The sequence below is a fragment of the Macrobrachium rosenbergii genome, chromosome 12, assembly GCF_040412425.1.
Source record: "Macrobrachium rosenbergii isolate ZJJX-2024 chromosome 12, ASM4041242v1, whole genome shotgun sequence".
NCBI classification, from domain to species: domain Eukaryota; kingdom Metazoa; phylum Arthropoda; class Malacostraca; order Decapoda; family Palaemonidae; genus Macrobrachium; species Macrobrachium rosenbergii.
Genome location: NC_089752.1, coordinates 92,991,210 through 93,011,779, shown reverse-complemented (window position 1 = coordinate 93,011,779; position 20,570 = coordinate 92,991,210). Strand labels below are relative to the sequence as shown.

The following is a 20,570-nucleotide window of genomic DNA, read 5'->3' as shown; positions in this document are numbered from 1 at the left end:
CATAAAACAGAGCGAGGGGCCATCGTTTCGTCATTCTGCTACATGGTGAATAGGCGCACATATGGTCAAATGTATCCATGGCATTGTAAGACACGATGATTTCTGGCTTTCCGTTCTCTGTGATGACAGGCTGGTCATGCAAGGAAGACATCAAGAAGACAAGCTTCTTGGACCTTTTTGCCTTTTTTACATCGGTGACCATAGATTTTCTTGTCAAATAGAAATGCGCTTTGACCACTAGTGAGCCGCCGCCTTGTCAATCATTTCTGGCGGCATCTGTGCCTTGTTCGCCCGTACTGTTCCTACATATGTCAGATTGTAGTTGTCGAGAAGGTCATTTACAAGTGGAACAGATGTAAACCAATTGTCACCTGTGATATTTCTTTTGCTGCTGGCATACAGGGCCACAAGTTTTGTGGTGACATAATGTGCTAATGCCCTACCATGTGGTTGGGTATGCTTCCCCGGGTATGGCAATGCATTCAACATATAGTTGGTCTTTGCATCACAGACCATGATCAGCTTTATGCCATATTTGGCCGGTTTATTGGCAATATAAATCCTGAAGGGACATCTTCCCCTAAACCCGAGCAACTGCTCATCGATTGTTGTGTGTTCACCAGGGGAATAACGAGTTGTGCAGTTGCTGATCAATTTGTCCCAGATCTCTCGCATGGCGGCAAATTTATCTGTCCTTTTCCTGTCTTTTCGCGTCTCCATGTCGTCTAAGCGTAAAGCTCGTAAAAGAAAGCAGAAGCCACGTTCGCCCATTGCAGCTCTGTATAATTGTGTCCGATGCTTTGGAGAACATCTCTTTTCTTGGCACGTGATTGTCTTGCTTCAGCCCTGACATAATGAGGATCCCAATGAGTGCCATTATTTCATTATAGTAGATCTTATCAACTATTGGGTTTTCTTTTTTTTATATGATGCCCTCAGCCTCTCAGTGGATTCGAATGTTCATTTTATTATTATGCCAATAATGCTGTTATCAAACATTAGCTCACTGTCCATTGTGGCAACACAGGGCCCTTTGTGACGGGTGGCATAAGGTTGCGTGAGGGGGTTCTGGTAGATCCTCTGGTTGGTGGAGCAGTTGATGACCAGGCATGGCCATTTTTGCCACGTAATTGTCTCCTGCCAAATTGGACCATCAGGCTGGGGTCCTCTTTTTCCCCTGGTGAAAGTGAAGCATTCTCTGGAGCACTTGCCACTTAGGTGACAACCTGAATGAAGGTCGTTTCCTCTTCTTTTCTGGAACATGCTGTTGTATTTCATCATCACTGTCACTTTCTGACAAGTCAGCTTGTGTAGACATATTCAACCATATTATCACTTGTCATATTCTGTTTCAATTTCTAACACGTCTTCGTCTTCACTGATCATAGATTTCCTATCAGAACTCTCACTGTCACTCTCTCTTGTAGATGCCATTGTCATTTAGTCTTATTTATGCCTGTATTTATATTATTTATTTATTGATTGTGTATCTGAAATTATTTATATTACCTGCGGAGAAAAACAAATATTAGCACTCATCTAATTCACATATTGTGTAAAGACATTCATCAACTTTTCATTGTTTTCACTATTGTTCTTTTTATATATATTTTTTTATGAGCATCGCATTACTCTTTGCTGTGTCCTTATCCCTTGTCCAAAAGGTATCACCTGAAACACTTTTCACTGGTTGTCAGTGTTGTTTTTTTATATATTCATTGTTTTTATGAGCATCATATCACCTGTAATAAAAAATAAAGCACATTAGTAAGACAGGCAGTGACAGTGTGAATCATGTACACAATAATAATTTATATTAACAACCAAAATTTTTCCAGTTACTAATAATTCTAAACACCCATGAAACACCTTCACCGTAGGTACACCTGGGTCTCACATAGCCATACACTACCCCTCTTCAGGAACACCTGGGTCTCAAATACCAATGTTACCCTTCCAAGAAACACCTGGGTCTCAAAGTACCCACCACCCATCTTCAGGAACACCTGGGTCTCAAATACCCATGGTCCACCAGGAACACCTGGGTCTCAAATAGCAGGTTTCACCCCTCTTCAGGAACACCTGGGTCTCAAATACCAATACACCACCCTCTTCAGGAACACCTGGGTCTCAAATACCAATACACCAATCTTCAGGAACACCTGCTGTAGGTCTCAAATACCAATACATATGTATATATTCAGGAATACCTGTTTATATATATAATAAATACCCATACACCACCCCTCTTCAGGAACACCTGGGTCTCAAATACCCATACACCTCTTCAGGAACACCTGGGTCTCAAACACAGTCTTCAGGAACACCTGGGTCTCAAATACCCCAACCAAGAATCTTCAGGAAGACTTTATGTCTCCCCATACACCACCCCTCTTCAGGAACACCTGGGTCTCAAATACCCATACACCACCCCTCTTCAGGAACACCTGGGTTTCAAATACCCATACACCACCCTTCTTCAGGAACACCTGGGTCTGAAATACCCATACACCACCCATCTTCAGGAACACCTGGGTCTCAAATACCCATACACCACCCCCCTTCAGGAACACCTGGGTCTCAAATACCCATACACCACCCCTCTTCAACACCTGGGTCTCAAATACCACACACCCCTCTTCAGGAACACCTGGGTCTCAAATACTTCAGGAACACCTGGGTCAAATCTCAAATACCCATATATATAGGAAAATACCACCACCCCTCTTCAGGAACACCTGGGTCTCAAATACCAATACACCCCTCTTCAGGAACACCTGGGTCTGAAATACCCCAAATTTTCTTCAGGAACACCTGGGTCTCAAATAACACCACCCCTCTTCATTTAAACACCTGGTCTCAAATACCCATACACCCTTCTTCAGGAACACCTGGGTCTCAAATACCCATACACCACCCCTCTTCAGGAACACCTACACCACCCCTCTTCAGGAACACCTGGGTCTCAAATACCCATACACCACCCCTCTTCAGGAACACCTGGGTTTCAAATACCCATACACCACTGCTCTTCAGGAACACCTGGGTCTCAAATACCCATACACCACCCCTCTTCAGGAACACCTGGGTCTCAAATACCCATACACCACCCTTCTTCAGGAACACTTGGGTCTCAAATACCCATACACCACCCCTCTTCAGGAACACCTGGGTCTCAAATACCCATACACCACCCCTCTTCAGGAACACCTGGGTCTCAAATACCCATACACCACCCCTCTTCAGGAACACCTGGGTTTCAAATACCCATACACCACCCCTCTTCAGGAACACCCGGGGTCTCACATAGCCATACACCACCCCTCTTCAGGAACACCTGGGTCTCAAATACCCATACACCACCCCTCTTCAGGAACACCTGGGACTCACAGATCCGAATGCAACGTTAGGGCCCTATAACGAAGAAACAAAGAGTGATCTCAAAGTAACCCCCCTACACCTTACTTGGACACACAAAGGTAGGAAGCTATCAGGAAGGACAGGTGTTACAGACATCTAGAAGTTATAAACTATAGCAAGTTCCTCATTGGACGGGTCGATATCGTACTCGGCTAGCACTCTGCTAGGCCCGCGTTCGATCTCCGGCCGGCCAATGAAGAATTAGAGGAATTTGTTTCTGGTGATACAAGTTCATTTCTCAGTATAATGTGGCTTGGATTCCACAATAAGCTGTAGGTCCCGTTGCTAGGTATACTGTGTATATATGTATATATATACTGTATATATATACATATTTGTATATCCTTTATATATATATATAAATATATATGAGTATATAAATATATATATATATGATATATATATATATATATATATATATATATATATATATATATATATATATATATATATATATATATATATATATATATATATATATATATATATATATAAGTATACCTTAGTTTAACCAGACCACTGAGCTGTATGTATATATATATATATATATATATATATATATATATATATATATATATATATATATAATATACATATATACACATACATTATATAGTATGTGATATATATATATATATATATATATATATATATATATATATATATATATATTTATATGTATGTATTAACATATTACATAATATATATTTATATATATAATTATATATATATAGTATATATATATATATATATATTTTATATATATATATGTAGTGTATATATATATATTATATATAATGTATATGTGTATATATATACATATTTATCACGAAGGAAGCAGTAGGGAAAGGCATCCTCATCATCTACAGTTTCGCGATGAATTCCAAGTCGCATTTTCAAGGCTATAAAATATAATATAATTTGCGAACATCAATAACAAATTAATGCAATGGCAACATTATATATATATATATATATATATATATATATATATATATATATATATATATATATATATATATATATTTATATATTTTATATACATATATATATATATGGTGTTTTGTGGGTTATTTGGCTGATGAGTTTTATTATTAATTTAATGAGTTATATTGCTTTGCTTAACCTAAGTCACAATAATGAAAATAGAAAAAGTCTTCTACAAAATAAATGCAGCTGAAGCAGCAATAATATTCAATAGAACCTGTTTAAAAGGGGATCTGCTGCCAAATTATATATTATTTTATATATATATTTATATATATAACATCTATGTATATATATATAATTATATATATGTATGTGTATATATATTATATATATATATCTATGTATATAAATATACATATGTAGATATATATGTATATATATATAGATGTATATGTATATATACATATATATGTATATATATTTATATATTTCATATATATATATATATATATATATATATATATATATATATATATATATATATATATATATATATATATATATATATATATATATATATATATATATATATATATAATGTATATATATTGTATATGAGGCTATCAGTCGAGAAACATACCAAGCTCCAACCTGGGTCAAAGTATTTTTTAATTTAAATTACTATATTTTAAAAATGGCACTTGGCATGTTTCTCAACTGAAAAGCTCATATATGTGGTGTTTCGTGGTTCATTCGGCTGATGAGTCTTTTTATTAATTTTACTGAGTTATATTGCTTTGCTTTAACCAAAGTACCACGTAATCCTATCAGTTAAAGCTGAAAGTTGCCAAAAAAATAAAAAAAGATAGTTAACTAAATTAGATCGGTCGCCAGTTGAGACTAGATTACTGAATATAGCCATTTATTGTCAACACATGAACTAAATCAACAACATTACTCAAACAACTAGTTCAACAAAGGAAAATGAATTAATAGGTTTTTACTGGAGCTAATAACCGCTCCAACTTCATACCACTTCGGACTCAAGATATTTCAGCATAAAGGAGTGAATAACGCAACGCCACGATGCCTCTTGTGGTGTGTCTATAACCTATTTCCATCGTGTTAATTGAGGATCTTGGTATCAAGGATGCTAATTCTTCTCCAAGCAAGAGGGTGGCCAGGTTCCAAGGCGTGCCCAAATCTGGAAGAGAGGCATCCAGATAACATTTCTGTATCAAAGACCTCTCGCTTATTAATTAACCGCAAGGGATGAATCTTAGATCAAGGATATTACTTACACCCTTGAGGATAATTTATGCAAATTCCACCAGGCAACAATAATTGTACTTCATATTTTTGACTCCATAAATGGGATATGGCTTTACTAGGATTTTCCTTAGTCAGTGAGTGTTTAAGAGAGAGGGAAACTTGAAACATGAAAAGTAGCGTTAGGTAAAGGAAAGAGAACTGGGAGTAATTGTCATCTTCACACTTACTGCTGGAATGGATAATGCAGTGATCAATTGCATCAGAAGCCCTGGGTCCGTTGAAATGGCAATTTCCCTGGCTGTTCAACAAAAGGGGGAAGAACAGACGGTGGGCTATGAGAGACGCCGGTCTGCGTGCGCTCTCTCTGGAGGATGCCTCAAGACACTCTCGAGCTGGGTCAATGGCATGGGTGCTTGCTGCAAAACTCCTCCCCCAAACCGCCTTGGCTGGGGCGCAGGTAGCATCTGAAAAATGACAAAAACCTCGCCAGTACAGAGGTCATAGAAAAGTGAGCTTAAGTTACCATCTAGCTAAGGATGGTCCTAGCAAAACCTACCCTGACGGATATGCCTCTAAACTGAAATTCCTACCACTTCCGACGGTTGGGTTTTGGGAACAACCACTCCTACTCGCTTGCTTCCCTCCCTAATGTGTCCTTTTACTTTAACAAAGAGAACGCTTCTTCGTTTTATATTCCTATAAATCAAGGAAGAGAGGTCGAACAGGGAATATTTGTAATATATATATGTATATACATATAATATATATACATACATACATACATATGCTACTTCTTGTGGTTAAAAAAGTTTGAAGTATACCTTAGTTTTACCAGACCACTGAGCTGATTAACAGCTCTCCTAGGGCTGGCCCGAAGGATTAGACTTATTTTACGTGGCTAAGAACCAATTAGTTACTTAGCAACGGGACCTACAGCTTATTGTGGAATCCGAACCACATTATAGCGAGAAATGAATTTCTATCACCAGAAATAAATTCCTCTAACTCTTCATCAGCCGGCCAGGGAAGACTTCTTGTGGTATGCGAATGGTTCAGCATTTTCTTACATGCTGTGTATAGTCAAATGGACCCTGCGAACGGCTGACCCAATCTTTCAAAGCTCACCTTCGTGAGCAGTTCCATATGTATATACTGTACATGTTTACATATGTATATATATATATATATATATATATATATATATATATATATATATATATATATATATATGTATATGTATGTACTATATATAGTATGTGTATATATATATTTATATATGTATATATATATATATATATATATATATATATATATATATATATATATATATATATATATATATAGGTGTGTATATATATTACAGTATATTATATATATAAAGTATATATATATATATATATATATATATATATATATATATATATATATATATATATATATATGTATGTATATATAAAATGTATGTATACATATGCATGTATGTGTGTATATACAGTATATGTATGTATGTATGTATATATATATATATATATATATAAGTATATGAATGCATGTATATACAGTATATGCATTTATATGTATGTATATTATATTTATATGTATTGTATTTATCACCTTTTAATGGATATGCAAAACGTATGAAGAGAAAGTACATCTGTAATCAGTAAATGAACCATTTTCAATGTGGTTCATTTGGCCCATGTTTATGAAAGTATTTCCTTTTAATAAATTGTTGTATTTAGATGTTGTATTGTTTTGTTTTTAGCCATTATGACTCCGACCTTGGTAATAAATCACCTTGATCGATTTTCTGGTTCACTGTTCAAACCTTACCTAAGTGTATAATGATACATTGAAGTAAATGTGGACTACAGTCTGCTTTTACACGGGCAGCATTAATTAAGATCTGTATGTGCATGTCAGCATTGCGTCTAAATCTCACGTCAGTGAAGGGAACATCAAACGAGTTACTCTAACGACCTCGTTAAGCTTGCATTCATTCAAGAATTTCGAATTGCAAGCGGATAATATTGATTTCCTTGCCAGCGCTCTAAAGCTGTGGCTGATTTTCCTTGTGTTGCATTTTAATTATTTATTGGGAATCTTAGATTAATTTTTTTCTGACATGACATACTGTACTGCGTGGCGGGGGTCTTTGTTGTTACATGCAATAGCATTAGGGTTCCAGAGCTGCTAAGCAACACATGGAATTATGATGATCTCCTGCGATGCACTGTAGGCATTACTTAATGTTCTTTGCAACGTCCCCTCGGCTCCTAACTGCAACCTAACCTAATCTTTTACTGTACCTCAGTTCATATTCTCTTTCTTCCATCTTACTTTCAACCCCTCCTAACAATTGATTCGTAGTGCAACTGCTTGGAGGTTTTCCTTCTGTTGCACCTTTCAGACTTTTTTTTACTCAATTTCCATTTCAGCGCTGAATGACCTCGTATGTCCCAGCACTTGGCCTTTGGTCTAAATCCTATATTCTATTCTATTCGGTAACCACTTCGATTATTAATTCCGTTAGGTAGTATGTAAACAGCAAAGCATGTAGGGAGTTTATTTCATATATGTCACATACAGGTTGAAAATTAGCTGTTGCTGGTGAAAGTATTTACTAGCTTGTATAAAAGTCTTGTGAAAGGGAAGTAGGTTATGACAGAAAAGGTAATTTAATTAATATGCAATTGAGAAAGTAGCATGATGGACATTACGCTTATATCTGCATCTGAAAATGAATGTGAATTACCAAATATGTGGTGATGATATTCCCGGTATAATAGTGATGTATTTCCCAACCGGACGACCATACCCGAAGACATTCTTGGCTTTGTGCAATAATTAGTCCTACAAAAAATTCAGTCTTATACATTATAAAATATGTTTTACTGTAACACTAGATGTGTCTCCCTTCATGAAAAAGCACCTCTCCATTTTGGAAATAAGATCGTTTCGCGCTAGTGTGCCATCATCATAAACTGTCCCCCGTATCAGTGAGCATACTCCTGAATTTATGATAATTGTTTAGCAACAAACGGACAATATCTCTCCACGAGGTGAGCAAAATGACATGTATGAGGACCTTCAAGCCGACTCTGAAAGCAAGTAGTATTTCACTTGTCTGGAAATGAGTCTAAGCACCAGTCAGGTTTGACAACAATAACTCCTCCTCTGCCTTTGGGTCTAATCCAGGTCAAGGTTAAAATTCCCATTCTAAATTCATATAGATTGGTATTTCAATCCAGTGATAAAAGAGTTATTGAATAACGTAAAACACGTTGCCATATTTCATAATGTGTTAGTATCATTCATAATTTACACGAGTCTTGCAAACGTGTTAGTATCATTCATAAATTATTTACACGAGTCTTGCAAACAAAAAAGCTGACGATATAATTGGCATAAAAATATTAACTAAAATATATTCCTTTGTTGGGGGTCAGAATTCACTTTGTGACATCAACCATTCCACGCTTCACTGATAGCTCCTCATTTCATGATGACGCTGTCAGAAATGCCATTGGCTAAAATCTCGTTGCTCTCCTGAAATTACACAGAAGCATTTGGTCTGTTACTTTTTCCGTGGTGAGGATTGCAAACCACATATAAACCAATATATAGGTTTTCAGTGTCGGTTTCATTGAGGCAGTAAACAATTATAGTAATAATTCTCATAAATTAAGATCAAATTTCACGTAAATTCTGGTAAGAAATTGATGTTATAGGAGATTTGGATTTGTTTAGGTTAATCATACATCTGGCAGTGCCGGGAAAAAAGGAGTTTTAGGTGAAAAATGAGAATAAACCCAGAAACTGAAGGAAAAGGTGACGTAAAAACGAAGATTTCATTTGTCTTGTCCGTGTTTGTATGTCTGTCACGGGGTGGGGGTTTGATTCTGAGTTATAACCTTTCTGCAGTGACATAGAGGCCGTGTGCAAAATTTTGTCTGGGTCTGTCAAGCAGTTCGTATTTCTGTAGTGGACAAAATATACAAACATTCACTTGAAATATATATATATATATATATATATATATATATATATATATATATATATATATATAATATATATATAAAACACATATATATATATATATATATATATATATATATATATATATATATACACGTGGATATATATATATAGTTATATATATAGGGAAAATTAACAAGCAGGAGTCCTCCCAAAGAAGAGCTTTGACAGTCAACAAAAACAGTTGCATATTTATTAAACGATAAACGTTGGAATTTGGGGATTGAATTATTCGGGCGTGTTACTTAAACACATCATCAGTCTGTAAAATTGAAAATTTTATTTTAAATTAGAGAATTAATGTGTATTTTTCAATTTTACAGACTGATGATGTGTTTAAGTATTTGAAAGTCGTTTCTTAATAAATATGCAACTGTTTTGTTGACTGTCCTTGAGTCTTCTCAGGCCTTCTTTGACTCCTGCTTGTTGTTGTGTACTGCTGATGAATGTGTATATATATATATATATATATATATATATATATATATATATATATATATATATATATATATATATATATATATATATATATATATATATATATATATATACTCACACACACATACACATAAGTACATACGTATTATATATATGTCTATATATAATGTGCTTGGTAATGGTTTCTCTGGCTATTTTTTTTCCAAACTACGATACATTGTTATCACAGTGAGGAAAGGGCGAGGAAATGCAGACGAGTAGAATTTAGAAATTTCTTGAAACATTTCCTTTTTCCGAACATCTGTCGTCTTATGCTCTCAAGCTTTGGTAACCCTGGATAAAGTCAGTATTGGAGTTCTCGTTAAAAGAAGATGACCCTTGCGGGCTGGGCTTTTCTTAGCAAATTAAAAGGGACGTTTTGTCTATTGTGGTTTTTCTCACTCGTTATTTTTGAAGCAGTGCAGCCAAATGTAATTTGTTCGAATTAGATGCAAAGATTTATACGTATTGAGAATTAAACAATACAATATTAACTCTTTAGCTTACTTTTTCATTTGAATTTATCAGTGTTTGTTGCAAATGAATGTTCCAGTGTGTTTAAATTGTTCAGCTGTTTACGGCTTTTCTTTTGCATGCCAGACAGTATTCTCGTTGCGAACAGTCTTAACTTTTCCCTCTTGATATACTTCCGTTTTAATACTCGTCGTTTCAGCATTCATTTGATTCATTTTGCTGAAGCTCTGAAGTAAAATTTCCCTTCTTGGAAGACCACAAGATGCAATGGTGAAAATCAATAACAGGTTTCGGAAAAGATAAGATTAGGACCCTAAAGTTCTGCCACTTTTGTATAAAACGTTTGTATTTATTATTTACTTCCTTTTAAGAAAGATTTTTCCAACTGTGCTGTTTCACATATATCCCTTCCTCGGAAGGTTTTCCATCCGCCCCTGGTATCTCCTCTTATCTGGGTAACGTGCCATGCATTCATACCCACCCTCATGAAAGCGAAATCATTCGGAAATCAGACATGACTGTTGCATGTTGTCTCTACATATTCCTTTTTTTTTTTTTTTTTTTTTTTTTTTTGAAAGTCAATTTCTCACTCTTTAGAGAAATGCATCTAAACTTGAAAACATATATTGTAATAACCTGAAATTTGAACTATTCCTTGTACTCGATTGAGGAGGGGAATCGTTTGTCCTTTGTAGTGCATAGCAGAAATAATGAATAACCTCGCGCGAGGAGGGGAAAGAATGACATTGTTCAGCGAAACAGGAAAAGGAGGAAGTGATGCTATAACTGTTTGTAAAAAAGAGAGAGAGAGAGAGAAATTTTATTGGTTGTCATTCAATTATCCCAGGCAGCGCCGGGTTGGTCACCTACTTTCATACAAAATCACCAAGGGCTCAGGTTATATATATAATTATATATATATATATATATATATATATATATATATATATATATATATATATATATATATATATATATATATATATATATATATATATATATATATGTGTGTGTGTGTGTGTGAATAATTCAATTTGATGTTTAACACTAAATTAAAGAGACATAACATGTCCTTCCACAATTTTTTCTGGCCGCCCTCAGATCTTGAAAACTAATAAGGCTAAAGGGCTTTAAATTGGTGTGCTGATCATCCACCCTCCAATCATCAAACATACAAAATTGCAGCCCTGTAGCCTCAGTAGTTTTTATTAGTTTTCTGAAAGGAAACCTTGTGGTGGCTTGGCTGACCATTGAAACTTATTCTGTCTGCCCTCAAATCTTGGAAACTACTGAGGCTAGAGGGCTGCAAATTAGTGTGGTGATCATCCGCCCTGCAATCATGAAACGTACAAAATTGTAGCCCTCTAGTCTCGGTGGTTTTTATTAATTTTCTGAAAAAAACTGTTGTGGCGGCTTTGTCCGTCCAAACATTTCTGTCTATTCTTAGATCTTAAAAAGTACTGAGGCTAGAGAACTGCAATTGATGAGGTGATCATCCCCCCTGCAATCATCAAGCATATAAAATTGCAACCCTCTAGCCTTAATAGTTTTTATTTGTACACTGTTGTTGAGGCTTTGTCTATCCATCCACACTTTTCTGTCCGTCCTCAAATCTTGAAAACTACGGAGGCGAGAGGGCTGCAAATTGGTGTGGTTATCATCCACCCTCCAATCATCAAGCATACAAAATTGGAGCCCTGTAGCCATTAGTAGTTTTTATTAGTTTTCTGAAAAGAAAACTGTGGCGGCTTGGCTGTCCATCGAAACTACTTCTGTCTGCCCTCAAATCTTGAAGACTACTGAGGCTAGAGGGCTGCAAATTGGTGTGGTGATCATCCACCCTGCAGTCTTCAAACATACCAAATTTTAGCCCTGTAGCCTCAGTAGTTTTTATTAGTTTTCTGAAAAGAAAACTGTTGTGCCAGCTTTGTCTATCCATCCACACTTTCTGTCTGTCCTCAGATCTTTCAAAGTACTGAGGCTAGAGGGCTGCAAATGTTGTGGTGATTATCGACCCTGTAATTATGCAGCCCTGTAGCCTCAGTAGTTTTTATTAGTTTTCTGAAAAGAAAACCGTTGTGCCAGTTTTGTTTGTCCATCCACACTTCTGTCCATCCTCATATCTTAAAAAGTACTAAGGCTAGAGAGGACTGCAAATTGGTGTGGCGTTCATTCACCCTGCAATCTTGAAACATACAAAAATTGCAGCCCTGTAGCCTCAGTAGTTTTTATTAGTTTTCTGAAAAGAAAACTTGTGCTTGCTTTGTCTGTCCATCCACACTTTTCCTGTCCATCCTCATATCTTAAATAGTACTGAGGCTAGACGGCTGCAGATTAGTGTGGTGATCATCCACCCTGCAATCATCAAACATTCAAAATTGCAGCCGTCTAGAATTAGTAGTTTTTATTAGTTTTCTGATAAGAAAACTTATGCTGGCTTTGTCCATCGACACTTTTATGTCCGTCCTCAGATCCTGAAAAGTATAGAGGCTAGAGGGCTGCAAATTGGTGTGGTCATCATCCACCCTTCAGCCATCAAACATACAAAATTGCAGCCATCTAGCCTCAGTAGTTTTTATTAGTTTTCTGAAAAAGGAAACTGTTGTGGCAGCTTTGTCTGTCCATCCACACTTTCTGTCCGTTCTCATATCTTAAAAAGTACTGAGGCTAGAGGGCTGCAAATTGGTGTGGTGATCATCTACCCTCCAGTCATCAAACATACAAAATTGCAGCCCTGTAGCCTCAGTAGTTTTGATTAGTTTTCTGAAAAGAAAACCGTAGTACCAGTTTCGTCTGTCCATCCACACTTTCTGCCCGTCCTCAGATAATAAAAAGTACTGAGGCTAGAGGGCTGCAAATTGGTGTGGTGTTCATTCACCCTGCAATCATCAAACATTCAAAATTGTAGCCGTCTAGACTTAGTAGTTTTTATTAGTTTTCTGAAAAGAAAAAACTTGTGCTGGTTTTGTCTGTCCATCGACACTTTTCTGTCCGTCCTCAGATCTTGAATCTTGAAAAGTATTGAGACTAGAGGGCTGCAAATTGGTGTGGTGATCATCCACCCTTCAGCCATCAAACATACAAAATTGCAGCCCTCTAGCCTTAGTAGTTTTTATTAGCTTTCTGAAAAGAAAACTGTTGTGGCGGCTTTGTCTGTCCATCGACACTTTTCTGTTCGTTCTCAGATCTTAAAAAGTACGGAGGCTAGAGGGCTGCAAATTAGTGTGGTGATCATCCACCCTGCAATCATGAAACATATAATATTGCAGCCCTCTAGCCTTAGTAGTTTTTATTAGTTTTCTGAAAAGAAAACTGTTGTGTCCAGTTTTGTCTGTCCAACCACACTGTTTTTCTGTCCTGTTCTTAGATCTTGAAAAGTACTGAGGCTAGAGGGCTGCAAATTGGTGTGGTGATTATCCACCCTGCAATCATGAAACACAGAAAATTGCAGCCCTCTAGCCTCAGTAGTTTTTATTAGTTTTCTGAAAAGAAAACAGTTATGCCAGTTTTGTCTATCCATCCACACTATACTGTCGGTCCTCAGATCTTAAAAAGTATTGAGGCTAGAGGGCTGCAAATTGGTGTGGTGATCATTCACTTTACAATCATCAAATATACAAAATTACAGCCTGTAGCCTCTGTAGTTTTTATTAGTTTTCTGAAAAGAAAACTTGTGTCAGCTTTGTCTGTCCATCCACACTTTTCCTGTCCGTCCACAGATCTTAAAAAGTGCTGAGGTTAGAGGGCTGCAAATTGGTGTGGTGATCATCCACCCTGCAATCATCAAAACATATTCAAAATTGCAGTCCTGTAGACTTAGTAGTTTTTATTAGTTTTCTGAAAAGAAAAGTTTTTTTAGTTTTTTGGCTTAGTGGCTTTGCCTGTCCATCCACACACTTTTTCTGTCTGCCCTCAGATCTTAAAAAGTACTGAGGCCAGAGAGCTGCAAATTGGTGTGGTAATCATCCACCCTTCAGCCATCAAACATAGAAAATTGAAACAGCCCCTATGCTCAGTAGTTTTTATTAGTTTTCTGAAAAGAAAAATTGTTGTGTGGCTTTGACTGTCCATCAACACTTTTCCTGTCCGTCCTCAAATCTTAAAAAGTACTGAGGATAGAGGGCTGCAAATTGGTGTGGTGATCATCCACCCAAAATTCTAATCATCAAAGATACAAAAAAATTGCTTCCCCATAGCCTCAGTAGTTTTTATTAGTTTTCTGACAAGAAAACTGTTGTGGCAGATTTTTAGTTCTGTCCATTGACTGACACTTTACCTGTCCGTTCTCAGATCTTAAAAGTACTGAGGCTAGATGGCTGCAAATTAGTGTGGTGATCATCCACCCCCAGTCATGAAACATACAAAAATTGCAGCCCTCTAGCCTCAGTAGTAGTTTTTTGTTGTTGAGGCTTTGTCTGTCCATCGACACTTTCCCATCCGTTCTCAGATCTTAAAAAGTACTGAGGCCAGAGGGCTGCAAATTGTTGTTGTGATCTTCCACGTTGCAATCATGAAACGTACAAAATTGCAGCCCTCTAGTCTCAGTAGTTTTTATTAGTTTTCTAAAAAGAGAACTGTTGTGGCAGCTTTGTCTGCTTTATCAACACTTTTCTGTAGAGGGCTGCAATTGGTGCTCTCAGAATCTTAAAAGTGCTGAGGCTAGATGGCTGTAAATTGGTTTGGTGATCATCCACCCTGCAATCTTCAAACATTGAAAATTTCAGCCCTGTAGCCTCAGTAGTTTTTATTAGTTTTCTGAAAAGAAAACTGTTGTGCCAGTTTTGTTTGTCCATCTACACTTTTGCTGTCCGTCCTCAGATCTTAAAAAGTACTGAGGCTAGAGGGATGGAAATTGGTGTGGTGATCATTCACCCTGCAATCATCAAACATAGAAAATTGCAGCCCTTTAGCCTCAGTAGTTTTTATTAGTTTTCTGAAAAGAAAACTTGTGCTGGCTTTGGCATGTCCATCCTCAGATCTTAAATAGTACAGAGGCTAGAGGGCTGCAAATTGGTGTGGTGATCATCCACCCTGCAATCATCAAACACTCAAAATTGCAGCCTTCTAGACTTAGTAGTTTTATTAGTTTTCTGAAAAGAAAACTTTTGTGGCATCGTCTGTCCATCACACTTTTCTGTCTGCCCTCAGATCTTAAAAGTACTGAGGCCAGACATTGTGTGGTAATCATTTTCTTGTTTATTAGTTTTCTGAAAAGAAAACTTGTAGAGGGTGGCATGTCTGTCATCTCTAATCATCAAAGATTTTTCCTGTCCGACGAGAAAACTGTTGTGGCAGCTTTATCTCAGATCTTAAAAGTAATGAGGCCAGAGGGCTGCAAAATGGTGTGGTGATCATCCACCTTTCAGCCATCAAACATACAAAATTGCAGCCCTGTAGCCTCAGTAGTTTTTATTAGTTTTCTGAAAAAGAAAACTGTTGTTGGCTTTCTTTGGCTGTCCATCCACACTTTTCCACGCTGCAATCATGAAACGTACAAAATTGTCCATCTCCATATTTTCAAATCTTAAAAGTACTGAGGCTCAACACTTTTCTGGGCTGAATATTAAAAATTGGTGTGGTGATCATCCACCCTGCAGTCATCAAAGATACAAAATTTCAGCCCTGTAGCCTCAGTAGTTTTTATTAGTTTTCTGAAAAGAAAGCTATTTGCCAGCTTTGGCTGTCCATCCACACTTTTCTGTCCGTCCTCAGATCTTAAAAAAGTACTGAGGCTACAGGGCTGCAAATTGTTGTGGTGATCATCCACCCTGCAATCATCAAACATCAAAATTGCAGCCCTCTAGCCTCAGTAGTTTTTATTAGTTTTCTGAAAAGAAAAATGTTGTGGCAGGTTTGTCTGTCCATCGACACTTTCCCATCCGTTCTCAGATCTTAAAAGTACTGAGGCCAGAGGGCTGCAAAACTGTTGTGGTGATTATCCATCCCTGCAATCACGAAACATTGAAAAAAATTGCAGCCCTCTAACCTCAGTAATTTTTATTAGTACTTTCTGAAAAGAAAACTGTTGTGGCAGATTTGTCTATCAACACTTTTCTGTCCGCTCTCAGAATATTAAAAAGTAATGAGGCTAGAGGGCTGCAAATTGTTGTTTGACCATCCACCCTCTTATCATGAAACATATAAAATTGTAGCCCTCTAGCCTCATTTTTTTTTAGTTTTTGAAAAGAAAAATGTTGTGGCAGGCTTTGTCTGTCCATCCACACTTTTCTGTTCGTTCTCAGATCTTAAAAGTACTGAGGCCAGAGGGTTGAAAATTGATGTGGTGACCATTCACTCTCCAATCATCAAACATACAAAATTGCAGCCCTCTAGCCTCAGTAGTTTTTTATTTTTAGTTTTTTGAAAAGAAAACTGTTGTGCAAGCTTTGTCTGTCCATCCACACTTTTATGTCCATCCTCAGATCTTAAATAGTACTGAGGCTAGAGGGCTGCAAATTGGTGTGGTGATCTTCCACACTGCAATAATCAAACATCAAAATTGCAGCCCTGTAGCCTCAGTAGTTTTTATTAGTTTTCTGAAAAGAAAACTATTGTTGCAGCTTTGACTGTCCATCCACACTTTTCCTGTCCGTCCTCAAATCTTAAAAAGTACTGAGGCTAGATGGCTGCAAATTGGTAAGGTGATCATCCACCCTCCAATCATAAAATATATAAAATTGCAGCCTTTTAGCCTCAGTAGTTTTTATTAGTTTTTTGAAAAACTGTTGTAGCGGCTTTGTCAGTCCATCGACAATTTTCTGTTCGTTCTCAGATCTTAAAAAGTACTGAGGCTAGAGGGCTGCCAATTAGTGTGGTGATCATCCACCCTGCAATCATGAAACATAAAATTGCAGCCCTCTATCCTCAGTAGTTTTTATTAGTTTTCTGAAAAGAAAACTGTTGTGGCAGCTTTGTCTGTCCAACCACACTTTTATGTCTATTCGTGGATCTTAAAAAGTACTTAGGCTAGAGGGTTGGAAATTGGTATGGTGATTATCCACCCTGTGATCATGAAACATACAAAATTGCAGCCCTCTAGCCTCACTAGTTTTGTCTGCCCATCCACACTTTTCTGTCTGTCCGTAGATCTTAAAAAGTACTGAGGCTAGAGGGCTGCAAATTAGTGTGGTGATCATTCACCCTCCAATCATCAAACATACAAAATTGCAGCCCTGTATCCTCAGTAGTTTTTTATTGGTTTTCTGAAAAGAAAACTTGTGTCAGCTTTGTCTGTCCATCCACACTTTTCCTGTCCGTTCTTATGTCTTATAAAGTACTGAGGCTAGATGGCTGCAAATTGGTGTGGTGATCATCCACCCTACAATCATGAAACATATAAAATTGCAGCCCTGTATTCTCAGTAGTTTTTATTAGTTTACTGAAAAGAAAACTTGTTGCGGCTTTGACTGTTCATCCACACTTTTCTTGTCCATTCCCAAATCTTGAAGAGTACTAAGGCAAGAGGCCTGCAAATTGGTATGGTGATCATCCACCCTCCAATCATCAAAGGTACAAAATAGCAGCCCTCTAGCCCCAATAGTTTTTATTAGTTTTTTAAAAAACTGTTGTAGCGGCTTTGTCAGTCCACCTACAGTCTTCTGTCTGTTTTAGACCTTAACTGTTTGCGCTCTTTGTAGCTGGTCCTTTTAGTCGTTTTAAGCTCTCGGTCACTTGGAGGAAATGGAGCAGTGAGAAGTCTAGGTGCTTGGAAAGTATTTCTTAAATGTATGTCATAGCCATGGAGAAGTGGTAATTGCTATCTATTGTATATCATTTCAAAGCTAAAGACATAGTCTTCTATATATAAGAAAATAGATATGAAAGGATATCAATTACTGTCATTTATTATGTTAGCAATACGAGGAAAGAAAAACACAACAGTGTTTGTCTGTTTATTTTTCTTAAATGAAATGGAAAAAACTTCATCTAAATCTTCTCTAAATGCATTGGTTTTTACAAAGATCGCTAGGTAAATTTCCATGTTATTATGTGGGTATCGAATAAATGTTGCTGGAGCATTGGTTTCTAAATAACGAGCTATATATATGAAGGAGGTATAATTCCAGGTGAAATCAGATGTTTTGTAGCCAGTGTTGGCGGCGCTGGCTACCGTAGTTAAGCCTACTTGAGTTGCCAATTTTGTAATGAACAAATGTAGTCAGTCTTGTATCTCTAAATGTTGAACTTTACAATTACTTTTATGCATCATGAATTTATATCATTCATACTTTTCAATAAAAACATATACAAACCCCGCATTTTTTGGAAGATATAAAAGAAATTGGTTCATGTTGTACGGCAACTAACGATCGTGAACGACCTTGACACAGCCCGGACAGAGATGAGAAACGTGGTCAGTGCACCTGGACGTAAAGCAAACGACGTCTGCCTTCCTTTTGCTTGTTGTATTATTTTATTTTATTTTTCTTTGTTTTTATTACCTATGGGTTTTTTTATAATAATAATGTAACACGATATAATTCCTTAATTCTTATCAGATTAGATTTTATCAAACAAAGGAAAAAGTCAAACATATATCACAAATTATAAAACAAGAATATTCATTTATTACCCAAAGTTACCGAAATCCTGCATAAATCCAACTCTACCTTACAAAATACACAACAAGACAAATTTCTCTCTCTCTCTCTCAGCTCTCAAGATGATACCTTTAACTATATCAATATGATTTTGAGGAATATCACAATGTTTTTCAAATATACATAGGGTCTGTTAGATACAAAGAAGGATAAACCACATCCGAGCACACTCACAACATTTTCACTTATTTGTTTACTTGATAAATTTATAACACAGTCATTGTGTGCACTATTAGTCCAGTCACTGCTATCAATAAGATTTTTTAGTTTTCTGTCGAGTTTTCTTGTTAGGCATGAAAGCAATTTCCCTGCTCGCTATAAGAAAAGCTTGACCGACCTAAAAAAAAAAAAAAAAAGGCAATACAATCCACATCACAAAAGCTGATAAATCGAATAGTATTGTAATTTTAGATAAAGTTGACTACATATCACGTATGCAAGCCCTACTGGATGATGATACGACATACAAAAAACTAACAAAAAATCCGCTTGATCAAGTCATAAAAAGTTTCAATAGCACAGTGAAAAAAATCGTTAAAGATAAAAAAGAACTAATAGGTCAGTTGTCGGTAAAATTTCCCTCGTTACCTTACTTGTACGGATTAGTAAAAACACACAAAGAAAACAGTCCTATGCGGCCTGTTATCAGTATTGTTGGCTCAATATCATATAAACTTTCGAAATATATTACCAAACTCTTGTCTCCGTTACTTGGAACTCTCTCAGATTTTCACATATATAATAGTCTACATTTAGTTGATAAATTAAACAAAATCACTTTTGCCCCACTGATAGATTCGTTAGTTTTGATGTTTGTTCTCTTTTACTAAAGTCCCTATAGATTCTATTTTATAGTATCTTAGTAATGAATTAATCCATCACGAATTACCTCTACCTGTAAGTCATATTATTTCTCTCACTAGGTTGTGCATTTGTGATTGTAAGTTTATATTCAATGGTGCATTTTACCAACAAATATTTGGTATGGCAATGGGCAACCTTTATCCCCAGTCTTCTCAAACTTGTACATGGAATTCTTTGAAAAACGATATATACCTAATATTTTAGACTCCTTTAAAGTGGTATAGGAATGTGACGATATTTTAGCTGTTTTGCCTGGTGGTATTGATGTAAATGATTTACTCTGTAATTTGAATAACCAGGTACCATCCATTAAGTTTACGTTAGAATTAGAAAAAGACAATTGCCTCCCTTTCTTAGATGTTTTAATACATAGAGAACAAAATTGTTAAAATCAGTATTTATAGGAAACCAACCAACAACTTATGTCCATTTTTATTCAGGCCATCACCTTAACATCAAAATATCAATTTTTTCCTCTATGTTTTTACGAGCCTT

The 20,570-nt window shown here is 36.3% G+C and overlaps 2 protein-coding genes across 2 annotated transcripts; one reads left to right on the top strand and one right to left on the bottom strand.

The window, feature by feature from the left end:
• Window positions 1-237: 237 nt before the first annotated feature.
• On the bottom strand, window positions 238-720 carry LOC136844144 (piggyBac transposable element-derived protein 4-like). Its single transcript, XM_067113158.1, has one exon. The coding sequence runs from the start codon at window positions 718-720 to the stop codon at window positions 238-240; it is 483 nt and encodes a 160-aa protein (XP_066969259.1).
• On the top strand, window positions 719-3,310 carry LOC136844143 (uncharacterized). Its single transcript, XM_067113157.1, has 4 exons — window positions 719-740; window positions 1,028-1,186; window positions 1,881-2,045; window positions 2,292-3,310. Exons 1-4 carry the CDS (start codon window positions 719-721, stop codon window positions 3,308-3,310), a joined length of 1,365 nt encoding a protein of 454 aa, XP_066969258.1.
• The last annotated feature ends 17,260 nt before the right edge of the window (window positions 3,311-20,570 follow it).